Source organism: Dermacentor variabilis, chromosome 1 (assembly GCF_050947875.1).
Source record: "Dermacentor variabilis isolate Ectoservices chromosome 1, ASM5094787v1, whole genome shotgun sequence".
Taxonomy (NCBI): Eukaryota; Metazoa; Arthropoda; class Arachnida; order Ixodida; family Ixodidae; genus Dermacentor; species Dermacentor variabilis.
Genome location: NC_134568.1, coordinates 161,378,065 through 161,394,322, shown reverse-complemented (window position 1 = coordinate 161,394,322; position 16,258 = coordinate 161,378,065). Strand labels below are relative to the sequence as shown.

The 16,258-nt window shown below is 49.6% G+C and overlaps 1 protein-coding gene across 1 annotated transcript in view; it reads right to left on the bottom strand.

Annotated features, from left to right (window-relative positions):
* The window catches only part of LOC142588897 (uncharacterized), a 59,003-nt gene extending 43,452 nt beyond the window's left edge, over window positions 1-15,551 (bottom strand). The window contains exon 1 of the mRNA XM_075700738.1: window positions 15,257-15,551. Within this exon, the coding sequence (XP_075556853.1) occupies window positions 15,257-15,439 (183 nt within the window). The 5' untranslated portion in view covers window positions 15,440-15,551. The remainder of the gene's footprint in view (window positions 1-15,256) is intronic.
* Window positions 15,552-16,258: the final 707 nt, after the last annotated feature.

Sequence of the window (16,258 nt, the reverse complement as noted above, 5' to 3'; positions counted from 1 at the left end):
AGGTGAAGAAGAAGGCGCAGAGTAGTGTGGGCGTGCCCACATCGGCTCCCATTTTTCAAGGTTTTCGGCTGTTTTGCGAAGCCGACCCACGGAAACTACACCTTTTATGAAGCGGCAAGTTCCGAGGAATGCGCAGATAGTGGACTCTTATCGGTGGGTGCACTTTTCACCATTTTGTGACACATTGAATCTCCGACCACGCCGCGAGAGCGCCAACCCTAACGGGCTACGCCTACTTACGGCGCGGCAGCGCGAGAACGCGTAGGCCTAACCCCCCCCCCCCCCCCCCCGCCGGCGCGGACGACCGGCGTTCCAAGCGAACTACTGACCAACAGAAACCATGCCCGGGACCATAGTCATCGAGGGGATGGAAATCGCCCCGCTGAAGCTTGATAAAGCGGGATAGACGACCGCCCTCGGCAGCAAGCGAAAACAACCAACGAGTACGCCGCCATATGGAGGGCAACGTATCACCAAGAATACGCCGGCTGACAGCCGCACGGCCAACTCGCTGGCCAAAAGTTTCATTAAGCAGGTAACGGCAGCCTCGAGGCTACCGAAATTACCCAAGGACCAAATCAAGATCATCGCGCACCCCACGGGAGGCGTCAAGGTTTCCAAAACGGATATCATACTCCTCGCCAAGCCCTGGCCATGGCGGCGGCCTTGACGGAACAGCAAACTGCCAATGACACCGCGTGCCCAAAAAAGATGCAGAACACTTTGGTTATCTCTACCCCTCATAATCAAAACGCGAGGGCATATGCAAGAATCAGCAAGATACATACTAAACTCGGTGCCTTTGAGGTGTCAGCCAACATCTCTGCCCCTGATGACGCGTTCAAAGGCGTAATAAGAAACATCGACCATTTCATTTCACCAAGGAGCCCTTAAGAGGATGATTCTGGACCGAAGAAACCCTAAGGAATTAGAAGTCAGAAGAATTAAGGACCCACAAGTAGTTGTTATACTCTTCGACGGCGTGCGAGGGCCCAACACGGTCATGTGTGGAGTGGCCCTCGTTCCATGCTTCTGTACAAACGGCAGGTGGATGTATGTTACGCGTGTGGCCACGTGGGTCATCGAGCCGACGTGTGCCCCAGTAGCGAAGAGGAAAACAACAAGTGCCGCGGCTGTGGGAAAATTAATTCTTCAGAGTCGCAAGAGGAGCAACGCAAATGCACACCCAAATGTGAAGCACGCGGCGGCCCCCATATCACAGGGAATAGCACATGCAGACAACGCTACCAGATCCCATATATCCTAAGGCGTCGGCGTCGAAGGCGACGACAAATGGTGCGAAATGCACAGATGGCCAGCGGTGATGACATCAGTATCTCCTACGCACAGAGCTCGGTGATACCTGCGGCAGCATATGGTGGCTCCACCCTGCGAGCCCGCTCGCAATCGAGGGCGCGCTCTCGCTCCAGGCGGCGAACTGCCTGAGGGAAAGGTGGGAAAGCCAGCGTATCTAGATGGAGATCCCGGTCCCGGTCTCGCACGCGAAGCGGGCCACGTGGGCCGAGAAAGTCAAGGGCTCCGGCGCAGCGCCTTCGATGGGACAGAAGACTACAACGGCCAAAAGAGCAAGTGGTGAGGCACAGTCAGAGCAAGTGAATGATCCCCGAATCCAATAATTTGAGGCGGAAAATCAACAGCTCAGGCGAAAACTTAGAGACCTCAAGGTGGGTGGTGGTGGTATAAACTTTATTTAATGAAGGCCAAAAAAAGAAAGAAAATTAAGATGCCGCCGTTCCGTGGGTGGCCTTCAGGCTGCCGGTCGTGGCCACCAGATCATGTCTGGCGGCGACTTCCGCTGCCCAGATCGTTAGCCGTAGCTGGACACCCGGCTCCGAGCTGGCCAAAGCAGCCTCCCACAGCTGCGGACTAGATACATGCCAAGAGGCAGGGGGTGAGTGTTTAGGGCATGAATACAGAATATGAGCATAGGCTGCTCGTGGGTGTCTGCAGAGCGTGCATTCAGGTGAGAAGGCACCGGGGTGAATAAGGGCAAGTCGGGCAGGAGAGAGGAAAGTGTGGGCCTGTAAATGGCGCCACGTGCTCTGTTGGAGCTTAGAGAGGGATTTGTGAGGGGGAGGGAGGGCTAGGCGAGAGTTGCGGTAATGAAGGGTAATGTCATGGAAGGTGAGGAGGGAGTCACGCGTGTCCATCCCGGAGTGGAGGGGGCCAGCTCGGTTTGTCATCTCGCGAGCGATGGAATTTGCCACCTCGTTGCCAGGGTGCCCCGCGTGAGCCGGAACCCAGATGAGTTGGATACGACGAGAAGGGGGAGGGGAGTGCTCAAGGATGCTGAGCGCAGAGGAGGAGATGCGACCCTTCGCAAAGTTGTGGACTGCAGCTTTGGAGTCGCTGAATATGAAACGGGCCGGGGTAGTGGCAATGGCGAGCGCAATAGCTGCTTCCTCGGCGGCAGTGGAGGTGGGGGCAGGTATAGTGGCAACGGTCAGGGGAGCAAGTGTATGGGAAGTGGCTACAACGGCGTAGGCGGGGTGGGAATTGTATGGCGCCGCATCGACATACACAGCATTAGACTGTGAGCCATACTGGCGCCAGAGGGTGGAGGCGCGGGCAGAGCGGCGGGCGGCGTGATGTTCAGGGTGCATGTTCCTCGGAAGAGGGTTCACAGTGAGCATGGAAGATACAGAGGAGGGTAGGGGGTGGGTTACACAGGCAGGGGACACAGGGGTCAAGCGGAGGGAAGAGAGAAGGGCTCTACCAGAGGGGGTGCGAGAAAGGTGGTCGAGTTGTGCCGTGCGATGGGCCTCCACAAGCTCTGAAAGAGTATTGTGGACGCCCATCGCCAGCAGACGAGAAGTGGGGGTGTAGGTGGGGGAGCGCAAGGGCTGACTTGTAAGCTTGGCGGATGAGACAGTTCACCTTGTCTTCCTCGGTGCGAGAGAGAAAGAGATAGGGGAGGGAGTAGACAAAGCGGCTGAGAACGAAGGCCTGGATAAGACGGCGGAGGTCGTGCTCACGCATGCCGTGGTGCCGGTTAGCGACACGTCGAATAAGTCGGACGGTCTGGTGGACAGTGGTAGTTAGGCGGGAAAGGACGGCAGTGTGTTTGCCATTGGATTGGAGAAGGAGACCCAGTATGCGGAGGCAGGAGACAGAAGGGACGGGGTGCGCGTCAATAATGATGCTAAGGGTGGAAGATGAGGAGGCGGCCGTGCCTCGAGCCGGGAGGAGCAGAAGCTCCGACTTTGACGGGGAGCAGGCCAGCCCGACTGCACGAGCATGACCGGCAACCGCGTCCGCGCCCACCTGGAGGACGGCCTCCATCTCTCCAATATTTCCCGTGGTCACCCAGAGGGTGATATCATCGGCGTAGAAAGCATGGGACAGGTTAGGAATGTCTCAAATCGAAGAGGCGGTCTCAAAGCGACAATTTGTTCAGAGCTTATCAGGCATACTTCCTGAGTCATGTTATCTACATCGCGCCGTACCTTAATGGGGGTAAAGCGGAAAAGTTCAAGCTCGGCTCCCTAATCAGAACCGGCCTCAAGCGCGTGCTCGGCCTTCCACAGTCCACAAGCACTGAGAAGCTGCTGGAGCTAGGACTCCATACCACCATCTATGAGCTAATAGAAGCTCACGCAGCGGCTCAAATAACGAGACTTTCATCCACTAAGCCAGGGATCAAGATTTTAGAAGAAGCGGGAATCCAACCCAGCCATGAACCGGCGACCAAATTTAGCTTGACCTGGGAAACCAGAACTCGCATCATGGTTGACCCCGTCCCGCGCGCAACATCCACCCAGCGCATAACGAGGGTAGAAGATTCGCGACAGCCAAGTCCATCCTTAAAAATATCAATCAGCAGAAACTAGATGCCCTCTTTGTCGATGCTGCCAGATATGACAGTGGAGATGAGTTCGCTGTCTCGGTGGTAGACGCGGGGGGCAACCTGGTCAATACAGGCTCTGTTTATACGAAGTTCGCCCATGTGGCTGAGGAAGCGGCGATTGATCTGGCCTTTCACAGCTCAAAAGTTCCCGCTAGCGTCTTCTCGGACTCAGGCACGGCGGTTAGATCCTTCTCGTCCACTCTCGTGTCTGAACAGGCGAACAGTATTGTGAACAAAGCACTTTAAAGAACTAGGGAGAGCAGCGAAGGAGGATACCACATCTCGCGGTTCTCATCCCATCTAGATAGCTCAATTAACCCGCTTGGATGTAATCCTAACGAGCAGGCCCACCGGAGAGCACGCGATTTCACGTACCGCGCTGTCGCGGGTAGCCAGGCTTGGAACGAGGTCAACATCCACGAAGATCCATTGTGTACTTTCCACGAAATTGTTTCCCATTATTGACTCGGCAGCAGGACATTTCCACCCCTTCAACCCAAATTGAACAAACGTCAGGCTAGCACACTCAGGCTCCTGCAAACCCGTTCGTATCCCACTCCTCCGTCCCTTAACAGGATAGACCCTGACCACTCACAGTCATGCCCCAAATATGGTCATGACTCATGCTCTTTTGAACACATGCTCTGGCTGTACCCAGCCCTTAACGCCTCTCCACCCATCACGAAAGAACGATGGCAATAATACCTCAAGGGCAGCAATCTCCACATTCAACTCAAGGCTGTCCAAAGGGCCCACGACATTGCGGCGGGACTTCATCTCCCGCTCCCATCGTGGGCGGAGCCACCGACTTGAACTTTGGGAGACTTCGGCTTTGGCTCCCCAAGATCTCAGTCCCTCGGGACTCAAATCAAGTTCTTGTCATGTCATGTCTTCGAGTGAGATGTGTTCATGTTTACCTGTGCGCGCGTGACACTGTGCTTGTTAACGTAGTTTGCAAGGGAACTTTCGCAAGTTTATGCGGCCGATAAAATTGCTATATTTACGTCATATAGCTGTCGGAATCGATGCTTCACCTTTCGGGTGGAACTGCGATTTTTTTGTTACATCTGCTGCGAGACGCTACTGCCTATTAAGGTCGCAAAACAAATGTGCAAACATTACACGGTGTTTCACGTGACTTGAGCCAAACTTTAAAAATGTGCAAACGCCACGTAGCTGGACCGAACCAAGGTAACGTTGTTTGCCGTCGCTTGGAGATACTCGGACTATTTTTTTTTGCATTCAGCCTAGTTACATATTTAGTTTTAATTAAGTATTCAACTTCTCAATAATTATAATTAGGTGTAAAGCGTCAATGAGGAAATTGTAGAGCAACATGAAAAACTCCCGATAGAGTTTTCTGTTGTTCAATACGTGCTACATAAAAGTGCTTTTCCGAGCGTGAAAGAAGCCCGCGAATACACGCAAAATTGCCGCGCGAATGACCACTCGAGGCTCGCAACTGGCTGTGGAGAAGGAGACACGTCGCATCAGCGCGCACACCGCACGCGGTCTCGACAACATCCCTGCCAGCCATGTGAAAACATTAGGCGCACGACCAAGATAGCAGTCATCATAGCTTTTCATTGGCATCCTCGCTGGTGACTGTCCCAGGAAATTGAGTTCGTGGCAACGTGACACTGATTTCGAAAGGAATGCGACGCGCGCCTGTTCTGTGACTACCGACTTGTCACCGTTTCGTCTGTGATATACACGGTATTCAACTAGGTTCTGAAAGCAGGAATGAATGCCTGGACCGAAGTCAAAGCTCACAGAGCTCCAGAACGGATTCTACATGGACTGACAGCTTGAAGACATAATGTTTGCTCTGACCCATGCCACGTAAATCGCCCGCAGGTACTGTTACAAAGTAAGAGGCTACAAGTTATTGCAAAGTACAGAACATCGGCGCTGTAAGCCTAGTGCGCACCTACAACAAATGTGTCCCATCTAATAAGCACACCAGCGAGCGATTAGGCAGAAAATAAACACTCAGATGATGAGCGCACCGAGGAACTTTTCTGAGTTAGAAACATGACAAGCCGCTGCTTCAAAGCATTTACCGAATAAATAATGAAGAGCAAAACATGCTGATCCTGATTTAATTCATAAGCGGGAAGTTTGGACAGCTTGGAACACATTCCTAGCGCCACTTTTAGTATAAGCACAGTATACGCTGCTCGTGCCCTTTGGACAAGACATAACAAGCTCCGAAAGCGCTTACATGTCCTCTGAAGCTGTGGCCAAAGCTTCGTGTCGTCCACCCAGTCGCCGCCTACGATTTCCGCCAAAACAGAGCTTTGCTGAGCTGCACCGACGTCGTACAGACCCGGTGTCAACACGGATACAACGGAGGCAGCTGAGACAAAAAATGGACGCGTCACCACTTGATGAAACATGGTGGCGCCCACGATATCGCCGCGAAAAGGTCTATACAATAACTCTACGAGCCCACAATAACCAGCGCCATCTGTAGGGCATGTGGCGAGGAGGACGAGAGCGTTGAAGACGTAGTGAAATGACGCAGAAACCTTCCAACAACTCCACCAGAAGATGCTAGCCTGGCAATGCGCGCCGCAATTTCGCTCAACTGACGATGACGCTGGGCGCAACTGGGACAAAGTCCCGTCTGCGTCCGTGATGATGGTGACGAAAAGAAGCCTTTCCGAATGGATGACTCTAGCGCGCTGCTGGTGAGCCCAATTGAGAGACGAAGGCTTTTTTTCTAACGTTTTTTAATGTGATTAGCATTCTTGAAGAATTTCCCCTACTTTGCAGTGTGATGTCCGTATCTTGCCTCTTTCACATACCCAGTGACCCGGGTTGTTACTAGGTTGGACAACTAGGTATCTGCTTGCTGCTGTGTTACCGAGCATACACTATAGGTTACTGGGTGTGTGCCCGAACAGACAACTTCGGCACGGCGTATGTGATATTGGTATGCGCCCATTCTTGGCCAATACCCCACAATTGATGCACCAAGGTGACACAAGGGCTATGTAGCCTTATATATTTAAATTATAGTGACACCGCCCCACCTGCGTCGAGCATGGCTAGATGGCGCAGGGTGTCCAGAGGAAAGCGCGAGAAAGGAACCCGACTGCAGTACACGCCTCATACATGGTGCCCCTCCACGTGCCTGGTTCGGTGAGTCATCTTACAGCGGTGAGATTCCTTGGCTGAGCCTCGCCCAAAGAAGCTTCTTACCGCTAAGGAGTTTGATGGACGCAAACGCGGACGCGCCGATGTCGTTCGACGCCGCTCTGCGGCGGAGCCCGTGGAAGCGCGCGCCGTTCGCTTGGATCAAATGCGGGCGACCAACCGTCAACACCGCGAGCCAAAACGGGCGTAGATCATAATAGTCATTATAACATGTAAAACATAACATCGCCCAATTACACACCCATCATAAGACTAATCGCATAAACGCCACAAATCATGTCCAAAGTGCCTTCGGCCTGAGTGTATCACTCGCCCATTACAAAGGGTGCGGTCATAAGTGCAGTACAATTCAGCTCGGTATAATTTTGGTTTCAAAGGACCGAGCTCTCGCTACTCGACTTTTTCAGGACAACATTCTTGTTCCAGAATGCCAGGTAAGATGCATCTTGTGTTCTTCATGCTTATAAAGATGTCAGGAGCCTGCGAGTAAATTTGTATATTTGATGCCATTGTACGGCAATGTGCGTTTAAAGCTGAAAATCGCAGAAAAAACATTTTGCGCTTACCGCTGCTCTGTTCTTGCTCAAATTTCACACAAATATAGCCTTTTATGGTCCATATCATTCAATATAACACTTAGCACAGTTGTTAGTCTGAATTTTAAGAATAAATAGCAAAGTTGTATTCGTCTGAGAGCAAGCTAGCTGCTGCCAAGCCTGCGCTAACATACAACTCTGTCACCACCTGCCGGCAGCTGTGGAAAGCATTCCGGGAGGGTTGCCACGTGTTGCCCGCTCCTTTGTAACACGCGGAAACCCTCCCAGAATGGCTGTTTTTCGCTCACTGCCGACGCCTCGCTACTGAAGAGGGTTCACAGGTGTTCTTCAGCGTACCGGACAACTTGGAAAGCGATGCGTCTATAGAGACAGGGGTGACGATATTGCAGTGCTATCAATCTCGGCTTTAGTTCCACTTGAGTCACAGAAAAGGGATGAAAGCGCCCAGCCACCGCGGAAGAAAAAAATCTGAGAACACCTAAGCACTTCTTATGAGTTGTAAATGCGAAAGCGTTAATGTCCAATTGAACGCCGCTGAGCAGTTTTTCGAGTTTTGCGCTGCGAGTAGTGTACCATAGCGGTAGGGGCGCTGCCCGAGCCAGCATGCAGCAGCAGCAGCCTGCGGTGCCAATGCCGCACGCCACCGATGTCCTGCGCGACGAGAGACTCTCCCCTCACGCAACACCTAGCACGCAATTGGAGCAATAGGGGAACCTTTCGCCCGTTTTGCTCCATTGAGGTGCACTCGTGCCGAGAGCGAGAACGAGGAGGACCTGGCGTCACGGCGACGCCCTCTTCTGTCACGCAACACCTTGCGCGCTAGCGGGGCAGCAGGTGTCCCCTTTTGGCCGCTCTGTCCCCTTTCGCCGGCTCAAGACGTGGCGTCGCAGCGAATGGGACTTCAGGTACTGTCTCGCTGCTCCTCACGATAGACGCCAGCTTTTTCGCTCAATGAGCCATATGATGCTTTTGCATTCAAAATCGAGAATGGCGTACGCACGAAAGAAGAAACCTAAGAAGGCGCGTGTTCAGCCCATCGAGGACGGCGGTGACAATGAAGACGAGGATAATTATCTATCAGCGGGATGGGTCGCCGGACAGCCTACTGACGTTCCTCGGAGCATCACAGAAAGGCAGCGTCTTCATAATGACAAGGAGCAGTGGCAGCACGCCGTGCGAGTTGAAACCGCGACGAAATAAGGAGTGAAACACCTCAATAGTGAAACTGAAACAGCAGCACTGAAAGCTGAACACGTTAGTGATTATTCATGGTAAAACTACAGCACGCACAGAAATCTAAGGACACGACGACACAGCATTTGTTTGTAAACTTCCTGTGTCTTTCGTTCTTTGTGCGGGCTATAGTTCCACCATGACTGAAACAGCAAATCTACGCTGAAGGAAAATAAGGTCTTCCTCTTCGACATACAGATAAAAGTAGTATTCTGTGCGAATATAACTTTTTGTTTTAACTGTAGTATTTTGATGGATTGCATGAGCTCTGGGCGTAATCTCTTGGACTGATACTGCAACCAAGTCCAGGACTTTCCGACATTGCCCCCCCTGACTATCTGTCAGCCTTCCCCATAGTGTACCAGAGTAATTCAATAGGCAGCATTTCCATAAAATTATATTTCACAAGGCCATCGGAATTTCAACAACTTTCAGTTATCAACGTCGAGGGGGTACGCCCTTTTATTAGCATGCGTATTTACGACACTTAGTCGTAATGTCCTTGCTGCGTTATAGCATGTTCTTGGTCAGGAATAAAACACTGCTATAACGCAGCAGGAAAGTTACAAATCAGTGCCGCAAATACGCATACTGTCACGTAGTAGTGACGGTGGAGAAAGCAGCTCAACTGGGAATGACGAAACTAGCGTTTTATTAGGCAAACCTGTGGGGGCCCTCGAAAACAGGTTACATTCAAAGAACGGCGACAGCGACGAACACAGTCGGCGATTGTCGAAAATTTGATCAGCGGGTCAAGCGCGCCGGCTTTTATACATCAATCATCCAAGTTTCCAGAGCAATCGCTGGTGCCCGCGTGTCTTCCAAAAAGTTCTACGCCATTTGCGTAGCGCATACATGAAATCAGATTACACAACGTTCGATGACAACAGACAGCAAAAAGAACCATCGATAACGTTCGAGCAAACTTCCGATACGTGCGGGCGCATCCCACGTTGAGCGATAACATCTGTTAGGCGGTGAAAAGCGTACACAAAAAAGCGTACACAAAAGAGACAAGCACACGTGTCAATATTATTCTTTTAAATTATGCCAATAAGTTACGCTGCCGCATTTGCGGTGAAGTTCGACAGATGGCCGCAGGAACAATGTTCAAAATTCCTGGGTAGTTATGCAAGCTTCGGCATCGTTGGCAGGACCCACTGTGTTTGCTTAGTTGCTATGGCGTTGGGCTCCGAAGCACGAGGTCGCGCGATCGAGTCCTGGCTATTGCGGCCGCATTTCCATGTGGGCGAAATGCGAAAAACGCCCACGCACTTATATTTAAGTGCATCTTAATGTACTCCAGGTAGTCTAAATTATTCCAGAGTCCCCCAATACAGCTTGCCTCTTAATCAGATAGTAGTTTCGGCACTTAAAACCCCATAATTTGGTTTTTCATAGCTGGCAAGCACTAGACTATTTAGTGTCTAATATACGAGGGCGTATTCGCAGAGTGATCTTCAGAACCAAAGGTGCCGTGTACAGTATGCTGAAGCTTTGGGAAGCAGTGCGACTGGCACCTCAAATAACTATTGCTTTGCTGCTGGCGATGCCGTTATTTGTGAGTGTGCTCTTCGTTTCGCAAAAAGTTTTCGGCTTTCCTCCTGCACCGCAAAAGACCGGAGCATCTGAAGTGTTTGGCAGACAAGCGGACAACAGCGACCTCCATTGCTCTTTTGAGACAGTGCATTAACGCAGTCAATCGCTCGATCGGCATTGAAGGGCAACATTAAAGAAAGTAGAATGAGGTCAACCACCCATCTACTGCTCCACGCGCTCGCACTCCTGATTCTACTAACAGACATAACAGGATGTGAAATCAATCCAATCTAAACATTACACAAAAGCCACTATATTCGCCTCACTCGAAAGTATAGTTTCAGCCGTCGCTCAAGCCATGCGTCTTTACCTTTGTTATTGCGGCCTGTCGCGTGGACAGCACTGAATGTTGACTAACCCAGCCTCAAGCACAGCGAAGTCTGGCGGATTCGATTATTTTGCAACAATAGTGGCATTGGTTCTAAGTAGTGACACTGACTTTGTTGCATACATATTTTTTCTCTTTTTGTTGTTGTTTTATTACTGCAAATCTTGTTATTGCAGTGAGTCCAAGCTTGTGCGTATACACCATGTACCTTACGGGTCGTTTTCTTACATTTCCTGTTCGAACCCATACAGTTAATGCAAAAAAACTCTGTATGTTAGTATTGCACCAAATGTGTCACTGCTTAAATGGTCTTCACTTTTTCTATATAATGTCAGTTCTGCTTCATGTGACAACCAATTGTTGGGGAGAGGTCGATGGCACATGTTGCCAGCATGTCTAATATCATAAATCTACAATAATCAGTTATGTGTACTCCACGCTCTCTAGTCCGGCGAGGAAAGCGGTTTTTGGTCGCATGTAGACGCCCTGTTTTCTTTTGCAAAATATCACCGCCCCTTACCGTCCGTGAAGATGGTCGAACAGCGAAGCTGTGTTAGTTACGCAGAGTGTTACATCATGCAAGTCAAACTTCGCAAGCAGTCTATACTGTAAATATTTTGCTTCACCATTCTTTCACATCATTTGCGCTTTCGCGTGCTTCGCGCGGTGAGCATGCTTTAGGAGTACTTTCTTGTGTGTGGTTCTCCCAATGTTTTTATTTTATTTTATTTATTTATTTTTTGCATGTGAGGTTTGTGTGTGTGTGTGTTTTGACCTGCTTTTTTTTTCGCGTGCAAGTTGCTTCACCCCTTTTTTTGCGCTGACGCGCGCGGTATGCAGCTTCTTCCTCAGGAGTACGCACTACTTGTGGTCTTCCCATAATTGTAGCTGCGATGGAATATGCGGAAGCACTAATCCAAAGCACCGTATATTGGGCGCATGGCCCACCACTGGAGATGCGGGTGCTGTAATCGTTTTGACGATTGGTTAGATTGGTTTGACGATTGACGTGGCTGCCGGCACTTCTTGCTGGCTCAGTGCCGGCAGACATGCGCTCCTAGTATCGCGTTTCAATCGCTGGGCGCCGTTCGTTGGCCGCAAACCCCCAGCATAACATTTGTTTCTTTCGAGGCACGGTGGAATCAATCGTCGATAAATTTAATGCCGATCTGGCTCGATCACCGAAAATGCACCATGTGACAACCGTATAGGATTCGCGTATAAGATAGGATTCTCACAGGGGAAAAGAGGTCACTCCAAACCCTTTCCCCCTGTTGAGCTCTTCTTTTCCTCTCCCGCTAGGTCACATGGCCTCTTTTTATGCGAAAACACCCGTTTACTTAGATTTAGGTGCACGTTAAAGAAACCCAGGTGGTCGAAATTTCCGGAGTCCTCCACTACGGCGTGCCTCATAATCAGAAAGTGGTTTTGGCACGTAAAACACTATAATTAAATTAAAATGGCCTCTTTTTAGTGAAGTCCGACAACGACGGCACAGTGTCCGCATAAGGAAATGCGCTGTAAATTTTGCATCGCTGAGCTTGAGGTCAATGGGTCAATCATCGCTGCGGCGGCCGCATTCCCATGGGGGTGCAATGCAAAAATTCTCTTGTACCATTCGTTGGGTGCACGTTAAAAACCCCAGGCGGTTAAAATTAACCTCATCCTCCTCATCCTTACGGCGTGCCTCATAATGAGATCGATCGTCAGTATGGCACGTAACACCCCAGAATATATTTTTTCATTCTCGAAACACAATATTATGTGAAACACACAAAACAGTTTAATAAACTGTGGATAGCATGAAATTCATGTGGTTTGTGCAATCAACTACGTCTGCTGTACGCTGCACTGAGCGTCCACATTCCACACATGTGTCGAAGAGTATTGTAGAGACATCAATCACTTCACCATCTGATCTAGAAGACATTATTTTATCGTCAGTGCACAGGACAACAAAGTTTGTCAGTGCACCTACGTCAAGAACGATAATTGATATTGAGTATGAATGGCTCCGCGCGATTCGTCGTCGAGCGGTAAGGAAGGGTAGACGAACTAAATCTTCATTAGACCTTGTCTTATGTCGGCGAGCTCAACGAAAAATACGGCATCCCCTTCAAAAAATGGGAAAGCAAGGGTGGAGGACCTTCTGTTCGTCGCTAGATCCTTGAAAGCACTTTCTAGCATCTGGCAGATAGCACGAAGTCTTCGTGCCCCTCTTGATCAAGAACAGGCTTTCCGTGCTCTAGGAATTCATTAATCACTGCCTAAAGTGCAGGTCGCCTAAGACTTCCGTAAGAGAGTTACCACGGCAGACATTTCAGTGTGGCTCACATTGGATCGAGCCCCACCACTTCCTAAAGAAGCTCGTTTCACTATGCCGGAATTGGACGCTGCACTTGCCGCTTCGAGACGATCCACTGCATCTGGATCTGACGGTATTTCATGTACTGCTCTGTGCTTTCGCATGGAAGGCCGGAAAGTCCTGCTGTCGTAGTATAACGCCCCGTGGTTGCCCAGTACTGTTTCGAAGCAGTGGAAAACGAACCGTTTGGTGGTCCCCTAAAGCCAGGAAAATCGCTTTACTAACTGTCATCTTCCCGGCTAGCTAAAGAAATCTGTTACAGAGTATTGGCTCTTCAATCTGCTGAGCTATACACTCCAGCGGAAGAGAACGGTCACCACGTAACATTTCAATGGATTCCCAGTCACTGTTGTGCACATAGCAACGAACTGGCCGATGCCGAAGCGAAGAAGGCATTCGAAGAACCAGAGCCACTGCATCTTTCAAGAGTGGACACAAATTGCCTCCCCTTGAAAAGCGACAGACAAGCACTGGGACAATCTGGATAATCACCACAGACGACTCCGAATATTGGACCGCACCATGAAGTTTAGGCTCCCACCAAAAGTTCAATGCAGCTGTGCCAGTCTTCTGCACAGACTTAGGCTGGGGGTGGCGTTTACGCGCAGGTACATGCACCTCGTGTGACGCACCGAGTCTCCAGGCTGTGAGCTGTGAGCAATGTGAATGAGATTATAGGTCATGTGCTGTGTGACTGTCCTCAGTACGTGGAAGAGCAACAAAAGTTGAGCAATGACCTTACGTTACTCGACATCCCGCCGCTGTCGGAGGACGTCATTTTAGGACCTTGAGCAGACGATAAACCGAGTTTTAAGGTCATCCAGGCCTTACTTGACTTTTTAAAAAGTACGGGCCTGGACTGCATGACTTGCAGTAGACAAAATTTCTCGCTACATGTTTTACATCCTCCTTCTCTCGTCATCGTCCCCCACTATGCACCTTTTTCTTTTCAGTTTCTTTCCTTCTTCCCCGTCTCCCAGCGCAGAGTAGCTGGCTAGAGGGATGTACCTCAGGCCGACCTCTCTGCATTTCGTTTCATTCAGCTTTTCTCTCTCTATGACATTTTCTGGTCCCTATGTTCCTCTACTGGCACGACTCCGCTCGAGCCGTTGTGTTGCAGCCTTTTCAAGAAGTTTCACAGCGATTGCTCGTGAGAAGAGTTATCTTCACGCTGCACACGAGAGTCCCCTGTGGAAGTTCGGGTGCCCCAGAGCTCCAGAAATAAAAAGATACAGTGCTTCTTGCTCTATCAAGCTAAGAAGCGCCAGTCATTGTGCCGAAGTACGGCTTTGCCGACAGCCCTAGTAGCTGACACATCGGCTTGGGAACTTATTGGTCAGCTGCACTGATCTGTGGGAGTCAGGCGCTGAAACGTTGAACCGTCTCACGCTAACGATGAAAAAATTCATAGAAAAACATTCAAACCCTTTCCCAAGTTTGACAATGTTCAGTAGAAAACAGGACGCGAAGCCCAGCTTGCAAGCCTTCTTTTTGACGCTTATATGTTAGTTGTTCGTCCGCTGAAGAACTACGCATTCGCATTGGTGTATGGTGTTTGCCCTCTGTGGGATCAGGGAGTTGACACAATACAAAAAGAGGCGAAGATATCGCATTTGCATGTAAATAATGGGACCACCACTATAACGCGGGAGAGGGCTCTCGGTCTCAGGTATATATCTATATATATATATATATATATATATATATATATATATATATATATATATATATATATATATATATATATATATATATATATATATATATATATATATATATATATATATATATATATATATATATATATATATATTACGATTAACATGTCGCAGAGAAACAGGAAACGACGCTTTTATGTTCGTGCAGCTACTGTATTTGCGCGATTGCTAGATTTAACAGGACGCCATAATCTGACAAAAGCTGTCCGTAAAATCGTCGTGACAGTGAAATATATTGCCGACTGCATTTCACTTGACGCTTCCCGCTACAACTGAGACCTAGAATACGGTCCTGTTCTGCACCATTATGACGGACATCCGAATGCAATGTAAAAGATTGCGTGGGTACTCAGTGGTATGTCATGGTACAATTGCTTAAAATCAAATCGACAAGTAAACCGATTTAAAGAAAGAAAAGTTACTCACCAGGGCAGTCTCGTTTTTGCGTCTGGAGAAAACATCGCCAAAGAAAGCTGAAAAGCTGATGTCCGGAAGGGCTACCCCCTCAACGTACGACCCCACAACGCCATTGTCAATTTTCAAAGAAACATACGCCTCATCATCTTTGAAACCATGTACATCTCGCTGTAAAAAGGCTTCGACTACCATCCCGGGTAACGTAATGGCGAAATGAGAAGTGAATAGCAGGTTGGCGCTCTTTACGAACTCTACGGTGAATGCCAGGAAATTTATCAATGCGAAGGAGTCGAAACGCCAAGTCTTTACCTTCCTCGCGAGAACTGAGCAGCAGAAGGCGGCTTTTAAGCCAAAACTGCCGCCTCGGTGACCTCACAGCTGGCTGCCCAGCTAGCTCTGGAATGTTATCTGCCACTTGCTGCTATGTGGGACGCGCATTACTCAAGTGGCTGTTCAAAGTCGTATGCAACCTAAAACACACAAAGCACAGAAGCAACATGACAGGACGCTAATTAAGGTCCATTCATCCGTGAAGTCGCTAATATTGGGGCTAGAGAGTGACGCGTTGTCGTTTATCCCGAATGCGTCAAAAAGCCTCCGTCTCGCGACTTGACGCGCGTGTCCATTCCGAGCGAGATGGCTCGAACCGTCTGAGTGCCCACTAAAATTATTCTTTTGTGATGTATAGCACTTCGTAGTATGCCGGAGAGCGCCATAGCGCCAGTAAAATCCTCACCTGAGAACAACAATACTGTATCGGCTTCAGAGTATGCGGCCGGCTGCTTGGCTGTCATTTACCGAACTAGTAAAGGGCATCGACCATCGCGTAGCATGCTCCCTGTTCTATGGGCAAGCTAGCAAGAGTCACGTCGTTGCTGGCACGCCGTCCTCGTATGCGTACTCCCTCGCTCTCTGCGCGTGTTGAAAAAGAAGCATCACAGCTCTTCTGTTTTGATTTTGTAGTCTTTCTTTCTTTCTTTCTCTCTTTCTTTCTTTCTTTCTTTCTTTCTT